This window comes from Fukomys damarensis, unplaced genomic scaffold (assembly GCF_012274545.1).
Source record: "Fukomys damarensis isolate Sample0158 unplaced genomic scaffold, DMR_v1.0_HiC HiC_scaffold_19, whole genome shotgun sequence".
NCBI classification, from domain to species: domain Eukaryota; kingdom Metazoa; phylum Chordata; class Mammalia; order Rodentia; family Bathyergidae; genus Fukomys; species Fukomys damarensis.
Genome location: NW_022900931.1, coordinates 59660017 through 59670065, shown reverse-complemented (window position 1 = coordinate 59670065; position 10049 = coordinate 59660017). Strand labels below are relative to the sequence as shown.

The 10049-nt window shown below is 56.0% G+C and overlaps 1 protein-coding gene across 1 annotated transcript in view; it reads right to left on the bottom strand.

The window, feature by feature from the left end:
* Positions 1-10049, bottom strand: part of Ltbp4 (latent transforming growth factor beta binding protein 4) — a 32270-nt gene that overhangs the window by 8757 nt on the left and 13464 nt on the right. The window contains exons 8-24 of the mRNA XM_010614530.1: positions 10037-10045; positions 9857-9959; positions 9460-9534; positions 9235-9357; positions 8572-8736; positions 7766-7915; positions 7525-7644; positions 6695-6826; positions 6493-6618; positions 5688-5813; positions 4962-5204; positions 4599-4724; positions 4394-4513; positions 3407-3535; positions 3059-3184; positions 2692-2814; positions 2326-2457 (exon numbers count right to left, since the gene is read on the bottom strand). Of these exons, the coding sequence (XP_010612832.1) occupies positions 2326-2457; positions 2692-2814; positions 3059-3184; positions 3407-3535; positions 4394-4513; positions 4599-4724; positions 4962-5204; positions 5688-5813; positions 6493-6618; positions 6695-6826; positions 7525-7644; positions 7766-7915; positions 8572-8736; positions 9235-9357; positions 9460-9534; positions 9857-9959; positions 10037-10045 (2128 nt within the window). The remainder of the gene's footprint in view (positions 1-2325; positions 2458-2691; positions 2815-3058; positions 3185-3406; positions 3536-4393; positions 4514-4598; positions 4725-4961; positions 5205-5687; positions 5814-6492; positions 6619-6694; positions 6827-7524; positions 7645-7765; positions 7916-8571; positions 8737-9234; positions 9358-9459; positions 9535-9856; positions 9960-10036; positions 10046-10049) is intronic.

Here is a 10049-nt window from a genome sequence, read left to right as displayed (position 1 = left end):
TCTAATGCCACTTCCAGCCCATAAAACAGAGCAGTCTCTACCAATCTGCTATTCTAGGAGTCTGAACTTCTAAAGACCCACAAGTGCTGATAACTCTTTTCAGAGGAGGGGCACTGGGAGTTGTACCCAAAGCCTTTGCACACTAAGCTATATCCCCAGCTCTATTTTTATAATTATTATTGCTTTTTATTTTGAGATAGGGTCTTGCTAAGTTGTTAAGTTGCCCAGGCTGACCTCAATTTTATACCTTCCTGCCTCAGCCTCCCAGAGTACTGGGATTATAGGCCAGTCACCACACTCAGCTAACTCCTAAGTCTTTATTGCCACTTCTCAAATAGTCCAAACATGGTTCAGCCTCAGGGCCTTTGTACTTGCCCTCTCTCTGCCAGGGATACTTTCTCATCAGCTTTCTGCATGGCTCCCTCTCTCATTTTACTCCACTGGTGGTCCACGCCTATAACCCCAGCATTCTGGGAGGCTGAGGCAGGCAGATCACAAGTCCAAACCAAATTTTTAAAGACCTTATCTCAAAATAAAAGGGCTGGACATGCAGCTTATTGAGAAAACCCTGGTTTCAATCCCCAGTACAAAAAAAAAGTGTCCAGGTCCAGTCCACCTATCGCTCCTTCCCCCACTGGGGTTCCCCACTACCTTTTCATCTCTGCCCATGTATGCTGCTTTGTTTTTCTTCTTCTTTTTCTTTGGTTGTTTGAGACAGGGTCTCACTATGTAGCTGAGACTGACCTGGAACTCACTATGTAGCTTAGGCTGGTCTCGAACTCACAGTGATCCTTCTGCCTCAGCCTCCCGAGTGCTGGGATTACAGGTGTGCGCCACCACGCCCGGCTTGTTTTCCTTTTTAAATCTGACATTATTATCTGCATATTTATTAGTATGACAACTCTCCTAGAATGTAGACTCCACAGGGTAGGGGTTTGTGTCCATTTTGTTCCTCACTACATATATTTGCAGGGCATGGAGTAGTACCCAACACACAGTTGGTACATTCAAATTATTTGTTACATGAATCTTTGTAATCCCAGCACTCAGGGAGGCTGAGGCAGGAGGATCGCTGTGAGTTCAAGGCCAGCCTGGGCTACATAGTGAGACCCTGTTTCAAAAAACCGAAATAAATAAATGCTGAATTTATTTACATATTGTCTGCCTCCCCCTACAATCACCAAATGTTAGCTCCACAATGGCAGGAGTTTTCACTCATTTCCTGTTGTGGCCTCAAGCCTAGCACATAGTAGGTGCTTAATGAATTCTTGTGGAGTTAATGAATGAAATGTCATGAAACAAGACTTCCAAAAATCAGAGCATCTGCAACCTGAGAGCCAAGGGCAGCCCAGTCATTTTATGTCCTGTGTTTCAAAAAGTGCTGACCCACATACCATCCTTGTCCCAAAACAGATTAAATTAGTCCAATCTCCTGCCTTGGTTAGTCCTCTGCTGGAGTCGGAAAGGGTGTGGGAGAATCCCAGAGCAGAGGGGAACTGGACAGCAGAGGAAAGGCCTGGAGGATGAGACTAGGTGAGGGGCAGGACTGATGAAGGAGAGCCAGGGAGGGGCCAGCTTTTGTGTTCCAAAGGCCTAGGCAGTGTGTGTGGGGGGTGTCCAAATGGTGGATGGGTGAAACTTAAGTGGGCCAGGGCCAATCCTTGGAGAAATTTTAGGAACTTTTCTTTTTTTGGTAGTGGGGATTATTATACCTGGGGCATTCATAATGAGCTACATCCTCATCCCATTTTTTACCTTTACTATTTATTTATTTATTTATTTTTAGACAGGGTTTCACTATGTAGACCAGGCTGGCCTGGAATTTGCAGCAATCCTTCAGCCTCAAACTCCCAAGTGCTGGGATTACAGGCATGCACCACTAGGCCCAGCTCTACTTTTTAATTTTTATTTTTGAAACAGGGGCTTGCTACATCATTAAGTTGCCAAAGCTGGGTTTGAACTTTCCATCCTCCTGCCTCAGCCTCCCAGAGCACAGAGATTAATAGTATGCACCATCACATATGGTTCAGGGAATTTCACGTTGGGAAAAGATGGTGCCCAGGGTGCTCAGGTTTGAGCCTCTTTGAAGGACAGCAGGAAGCAGCACCGGTGGTGAAGGGTAGGGTGTTAGAAAGAGAAGAGGCCTAAGGAGGGAATTTCAATCCATTGCCTCATTGGAAGGAAGGGATGTCTTTCAGGGGTGTAGGTTTGAGAGGATGGACGGGTATCCCTTGGCTGGGGACCCTACCCCTCAAGTCTATGAGCCAGGTCGCCCCTCCTTGAACTCCAAGGATCCAGCAACCTTTGTGGGAGGACTTGTCTCACCGTCACAGGTGCCCTCGGGGCCGGCGTGGTAGCCGGGGTCGCAGTCCCGGACACAGCGGTAGGAACCTGGGGAGTTCTCACAGCGCTGGGACCCGCACAGGGCCGGGCCCCGCTCCCGACATTCGTCAATGTCTGAAGGGAGAGGCAGAGCAGTCAGACAGGGGTGTAGGAGAGGCCAGGGAGGCAAGGCGGGGAAACAGAAGGGGATGGCAGGATCAGAAGGGAGAGAGGGGCAGCAGAGTCGAGAGGAAGAGCGGAAGGAGAAGAGGCGAGGAGGCAGGAAGAGCGGGACGGAGGAGGAAAGAAGCAGTGGGCGAAAAGCGGAGGTGGGAGTGGGGGACGGACTGGCCCGGAGGAGCCTCTCACCAAGGCAGGAGGCGAGGTCTGCGCCGGCGCGGTGTCCCGGAGGACACAAGCACTCGAAAGAGCCGTCGGTGTTGGTACAGATGCCTCCCTGGCAAAGGTCCTCTTCGCTGCACTCGTCCACGTCTGTGGGACAGGGCGTCCGAAACCCGGGCCCACCTCCCCCTCTGCTTAAAGTTCCGGGCCACGCCCCCGCCCTTTCCCAACCACGCCCCTCCCCGGTCTCCACCCCCACACTCCCGAAAACCCCGCCCCCAGGGTGCTGGCGAACTGAGCCACAAATTCAAACTCCTCATTCCGTTCTCCTCGTTCCGCCTTTTCCTGCTATAAGCCCACCCTTTCCGCGTCTAGGCCCAGGCTGAGAACTGACCGAGACAAGATGCTCCGCGGGGTCCAGGCCGGTAGCCGGGGGCACAAGTACAGGCAAAGGAGCCGTCGGTGTTGAGGCATTCGCCATGGGGGAAGCAGAAGTCGCCCTCCAGACACTCGTTTATGTCTAGAGTACGCTTGAGATAGGGCAGGGCTGCGGGGCTACCTGGCTCGCCCCACTAGGCCCTGCCCATAAAACTGTAGCCCCGCCCCCAGGCCATAACCCAGGTAACCGGAGCCTAAATTCTCCCCTCAACCCCTTTGTCCAGCATTCACCTTCCCCCCCGGCGCGCTTTGCCCTGGAACAGGACCTACTCCCAGGCTTTCCTGCGGCGCCTGCCCTGCCCACCTGCACAGGGCCCAGGCCGACCCGCCGGTGCCCGGTAGCCCGGTGCGCAGCTGCAGCGGAAGGAACCTTCGGTGTTGGTGCAGTGGCCGTGGAGACCGCAGGGGGCGCCCGAACTGCATTCGTCCACATCTGTGGGAACGTGGGGGGGTTCACAAGGGTTCCAGTCTAGGGACACCCTGGACATACCCCGCAGAGAAGAGGGGTCTGGGAGAGGTGATGGAAAGTGTCTTGTGTGGAAGACGGTGAGGGCTCTGTGGCAGATAAGGGTAGGGCAGAAGGAGGTTCTCGGGTCTGGGGACCTGGATTGGGAATCCTGTGGGCCTTGGTGTCTGGGAATCCCCTATGCTAGGATTCTGGGGTCAGGTGAAAAGACTGAATTGGCACAGGGACCAGATATTAACTATCATAAGGGGTCAAGTATTATAAACCAGGATCAGTGGATGGGATTCTGCTGAATAACGAGTTAGAGTTGGTTGGAATTGGAGACGAGTTCAGGTCAGAGGGTAGAGTTAAAGCCCATAATTCTGCCTCAAGTCAGGGGTCAGAGTCAGAGATCATGACCCAGTTAGGTTCTGGCCAAGAGATTCTGAAATGACCAGAGGGAGTGAAAGAGGCAGGATCGAGGGTCTGGGTTGTAGGAAGGGTTATGGTTAGGGTCAGAGGTCACATTCAGAGTCAGGGGACAGTCAGAGCCTGGAGATTTTCAGCTGCTATTAGGCAGGCTTGTGGTGAGGGGTTATCAGCCGGGATCATGGTTAGGATCAAATGTCACAGTCAAGTTTAACGTTTCGGAGTCACAGAAGTCAAGAGTCACATTGACCAGGTCAGAGACTGCAGTCTGGTTCAGGAGTCACAGTGAGGCTATGGGAACTGTGGTCCTGTAAAGGGGATGAAGTCCAGGTCAGGGTTGTAGGCCAGGTCAAGGGTCACAGTCTGGTTCAGGGGTCCCGATTCAGGTCCCAGGTTATAGCCAGGGCCTGGTCTCACCAGTGCATCTGCCATGCTGCAGGTGGTGGCCAGCAGCACAGGTCCTGCACTGGAAGGAGCCAGGTGAGTTCACACACTCCTGTCCAGGACACGCCAGGTGGTTCTCACACTCATCCACATCTGAGGAGCAGGGAAGAGGGTGGCCTTGAAAGAGCAGCCCCCACCCCTCACCCATCCATGCTCCTCCCTCCCTCCCTGGCCTCACCCTCGCACTCAGAGCCAGCATCGTTGGGTTGGAAGCCTGTGGGGCAGACACACTGGAAGCTGCCTTCTGTGTTCTCACACCGGCCATAGGCACAGGGTGAGGGGCTGCGGGCACACTCGTCCACGTCTGGAGCAGAGAGGGTCAGTCAGGCTGAGGAAGGGGCCTCCATCCCTATCTGCCTCCACATTCCAGTCTGGAGCAAGCCTCCATGGCCTTGTCAGGCTGCCTGCCCTCCTCCGTGTTTCCTTTCTTGCCTCAGTTGTCCCTTCCCAGGGTTTCAATATTATTGAAAATGGGAGGAACATCTCTCTTGAGTCCCCGCAGCAAGTGCTGGTGCAGCAGGGTTGGACCCAGCATCCTCACCTTGGCAGGGGGCCCCTGGTCGCCTGGAGCGGAAGCCAGCAGGACAGGCACAGTGAAAGGAGCCAGCTGTGTTGTCGCAGCGGCCCGGCCCACATGGCGGTGGCTCCTGGGCACACTCATCCACATCCTCTTCACACGCCGAGCCCCGGAAGCCAACCGGGCAAACACAGCGGAAAGAGCCAGGCAGGTTCTCACAGACCCCTCGGCCACAGAGGCCCGGGCTTTGGGTGCATTCGTCCACATCTGCATGGCAAGGGGCCCGGAGTCACTGCTCCTCTTTGCCCGACCCACTCCACTCTGGTCTCCATCACCCAGACCCACCTATCGCTCTTGTCTACCCCTGTCAATCATCAACTCTCCTTAAGCAGATTTCCCGGCTAGAAGAACTCTTCCTCACTAGGCCCCAGGAGTCAGTCTTTGTCCTCCATAACTGACCCCTTTGCCAGTCACTGGTGCCTCCAGATCTCTTCACTCTGCGTCTCTATCCTCCGAGGATTCAGCCTGTTTCCCACCACTTGACCTCTCCTACCCCAGGTCACTCTGTAGCCAAGTGCCCCTCCCCCAACCCCTCCGCCTCTCTGGTTCTCAGAACCTGGACTCAGTCTCTCCTGAGTCAGCCTCCTTTTGTCCCGTTGCTCAGTCTCTCTAACCCTCTTCCCTCGGCTTCGTCGCCCCTCTATCCTTCCCCTTGTACCCCTCTCCTCTCTAGCCCTTCCAGTCCCTCACCCTGGCAGCTGGCTCCATGCGGTGCAGCCTGGTACCCGGCAGGGCACACGCACAGGAAGCTGCCTGGCGTGTTCTCGCAGCGCCCGCGGTCACACGGCGGCGGCACGCGTTGGCACTCGTCCACGTCTGTGGGAAGAACCGGTCGTCTGGGACTGGAGCGAAGAGTCCCCAGAAAGCGGGGTGCGGTCCCGAGGGGCTAGCCCGTGGGACGGGGCGGAGCCAAATTTGGTTTGGCGATTGGCTGGGGGCGGGGAACAGGAGTGGTAGGCGGGGACTGGAACGAGCAGGCTTTTAAATCGCAGGCAGAGATTTCGCGGGAAGAGCAGGACGAGGGATAAGGGAGACTGGGGAAAGAGGTAAGCTGGGGAGTCCAAGCCCTAGGCACGGCAAAAGTGGTAAGGACAGTTTCGCGGACTGAGGGAAGACAGGAGCTGGGCTAGAGAAAGAAGGGGCAGTTTGGGGACAGGGCTCTGCTTGAGGGGTGGGATCAGGGCGTGGTCAGGAGTTGGCGGCGGCGCTGGCAGGACGGAGGCGGGGCCTGGGCGGGAGCGAGTGTGGTCGACAGGGCGTGGCTGGGGAGAAGGCGGGCCCCATGGAGAGTCCGACCCGCGCGGTAGACTAGGGCCAGGTGGGGGCAGAGCGGGATGGATCGACGGGTCAGAACCCGGGCCCGGGCCGAGCCGGGGCGGGACCCGGCAGCAGTAGCCCTGGAGCTGCGCGGGGAATGAAGGAAGGCCCAGGAGCGAGAGCAGGGGCTAGACCTGGGTAGGGCTGGGGCTGGAACCAGGCGGGGCGGGTTTCTCACCCAGGCACTCTGCAGCCCGCGGGCCGGCTCGGAAGCCCGGGCCGCACACGCAGCGGAAGCTGCCCGGCGTGTTCTCGCAGCGCCCGGGAGCGCAAAGCGGGGGCACGCGGCGACATTCATCCACGTCTAAGGACAAGGAAGGGGCTGGTCACCAGGTGACCCGGCGGAGCTCCCCCTCCCGCCCCGCGTCCACCCAGCTCACCGATGCAGCGAGTGCCCTGAGGGCTGAGCCGGAAGCCGGAGTCGCAGGCACAGGTGTAGCCGTTGGGCCGGGGTATGCAGCGTCCTGGACCACAGACCTGGGGGTTGCGCTGACACACGCCAGAGGAGGGACCTAGGGGTCCAGTCAGTCAAGTTCCCTCAACTCTGAACTGTCGTCCCTTCCATCTCAACCCAATCTCTTCAGTTCTCTACCTAAAACATTTCATCAGTGTCCTTCCCCAAAGACCATCTTAAGAGGGGAATCCACTCTTTTCTGATGGGACATTCTCATCAGATTCTTGCTTGAAATCCATTCACAATGCCACTTTCAAGTTCTCTTAAAAATTTTTGCTCTACAACCCCCTCAACCCCCTGCCTAAAATATATTCTTACTGCCCTCTGCAAAAAAAAAAAAAAAAAAAAAAATCTAACATTAACTGAGTGCTTTAACTGTGTGCTCAATACTTCAGAGACATATCACTGAAACCTCACAATGATCCCCATTTTACAGAATGAGAAACTGAGTCTTGGGCCAGGGATTTAGCTCCATGGCACCATGCCTGCCTTGCAAGTGCAAGGTCCTGAATTCAATCCCCCTTACCACATACAAAAAAAGAGACTCAAAAAGTGTAGATTCTTTTACTCAGTTAATAGAATTTGAACCTAATTCTCTACTGGGGATCACACCTGATCTATTTATCATCCGACCCTTCAACTCTCCTACCTCTCCCTACTCACTCCTTTTGCCTGTTTGTTCTTTCCTAGCATGTTTGTCTTATATCTTCAACCCCAGAACCACCCCACCAACACCCTCAATTCTCTCTACAGCACCTGATTCAGGAATCTCAGGACCAGTCCAAGCGGGGATGCTGGGCAGGGGAAGCTCAGGGCCAGGCCGGGGCTCAGGCCTGGGGTCAGGCCGGGGCTCTGGGCGATGGGTGGGCAGAAAACCTAGTAAGAACAGGATATCTGAGAGTGAAGACCTGAATAGGGTGTCCCCACTCCTTTCCTCCTTTACCTATGGGCTGGGGTGGACTCTTGAAAATGTCACCTCCTCCAGGTGCCACCTCACCTGTGGGTGACCGGGGGGTAGCTGGTATAACTCGTGGCTGGCCAAGGGACACTCGAGGTGGCTCCTGGCTGAGGGGCCTGGTGTTGTAGCGTAGATCAGAGGCCGAGTAGTGGTAACCAGGCCCAGCTGGACAGATCTCCCGAAAACCCTCTGGGAAAAGGTCATGAGGTAGGAAGAGAGAAGGCCAGAGAAGAGGTGGGAATGAGAGGGAGGAATCTAGAAGCTACCTTGGATGGGGATAGGGCTGGGCCTGAAGTGGCTTAAGGGTTTGGCATGGGTGTTGGCATGGAGTGGAGTAGGGCCCTTGAACAGGACATCTCAGAGGCCAAAGGTGGGGCCACAGGAGTTTTTCTCCTTTTGGGATGATGGACTGGAGTTGAGGGCAGGGTTTAGTTTGGAGTCTCCAGCGACTGAGCTGGAGGTCAGGAAACAGTCCTTGGTGGGGCTGTTTAGGCAGAAGCTAGAATGAGAGTAAGGTGTCTCAGGGAGGGGTGAATCTGGGGAGCGACCTAAAGGGGGAGCCTAAACCGAAGGCGGTGTCTCAGGAGCAGGAGCCTTGGCCAAAACGCAGGCACATGGTTGCAAACCTCAGGGACTGGAGGTGATGCTTGACAGACACAGCTTAACTCCAGGACGGTGTGGGTGGGGTTGTGTGTGGGAGAAGTCCTGGGCAGAGTCCAGTTTGAGGCTAGCAAGTCTCAGGGGTTGGGGCATGGCCTGTTTTGAGCTCAGCGACCCTCCAGTCAGGAGGCATGGCCCTTTGGAAGTTTGGACTAATAGGGCTGGACACCTAAGGAGACACTCACCTGAGCCAAAAGGTGGGCAGAGCTGGCACCCTCGGCCCCAGGCCTTGCCCACGCGGCTACAGCAGCAGATCTGCTTGGTGATGTTTCGAAGAATGGGCAGTGAGCAGCCACCATCTCGAAGAACACGGAAGCAGGGCCCCTTTGCCTCTGAGATCACGTGTTGAGCTGGGAGGGGGAAAGAAATTCTTAAGGCCAGAATGAGAAGTGTGGCAGTACCAGGATCTAGGAGGTAGGGGAATGGTCCCAAGGAGTTTTGAGGCCATGAGGGGCATCTGAGGGGGTGTGAAGGAGAGCTGAGGACCGGGGGATGGATCCGAGAAGGTTTTAAGGGTTGAATGAGAGACTGAGAAGAATCTAGGGGTCTAAAGAAGGTCTAATAATTGAGAGGTGAGTAGGTTTGGGATCTGAAAGGAGCTCAAGAAAGCCTAAGAATCTGAAGGAATCTTCCATCCAAAATATTTGAGGGGTTTTGGAGGGTCTGGAGAAGGTGCACGGAGTCATCTGCAGGTCTGAGGAGTCTTAGAAGTTCGGAGGGGTCTAAGACTGAGGGGCACTTGGGAGTGGGGGAGTGGTCTGAGGGAATGAAAGGCCTGGCAATGTCTGGGTTGTCCCCTGAGGTTAGAAGGCTTGGGAGCCAGCCCCAGCCCTCTCCTAGCGCCTCACAGATGCAGCTGCTGCGGGATGAGTCGAGCAGGAAGCCATCTGGGCACACGCATGTGTACCCGCCGCGCGTGTTGGCACACTCCCCGTGCTGGCAGCGGCCACCTGTAGCACACTCATCCACATCTGCCAGGGTGGAAGAAGTCACAAGAGGTCGGGGACTTGAGGCTGGCCAGGCCCGCCCTAGAGCGAAACTCCTCCCTCCTTCCCTCCTCTGCTCCTCCTCACCTACGCAGGATCCATTAACCCTCTCAAAGCCGGCCGGACAAGGTCCATCTGGGGCACCCACTCTGTCAGAGCTCCCTGTGGACAGAGGATTGGGTGGGCAAGCGAGAAGGAAGAGGGCGGGGACGAAGATGGGAGGGAGGGACCAAAAGGTGACCAGTGCGGTTTGAACACAGCCTTTGGTAGGTGTCAGGAAGTGACCGGAGAAGTGCCTCGGTGGGGCCAAAGTCAGAAAATGGGATGGGTGGATCCAGACCGGAAAGGATAGATCTAGACTGAGTGACCTCCAAGAGCTGGTGGCTAGAATCTGTGAATGGGATTTGTCTAGGGGAAGAGTGGGAGAGACGAGGCTCTCACCCCTGCCCAGCTCTGAGCGCCTCGGGGACAGCCTGGGGCTTACCCAGGTGCTCGGAGCACCGCTGACAGTCGTGAACGCCCCAGGCCACACCGGCCCCTCGGCAGCAGACGTCCTGAGTCCGGAGCCCGGGCAAAGGCGACGCACACTGCGGGCAGGTGTTAGGTGAGCGCGCTCCCGCGCGGCGGCGCGCTCCGGGCCCCTTCCCACCGGCTTTATTCTCACTTCGCCTCCGCGC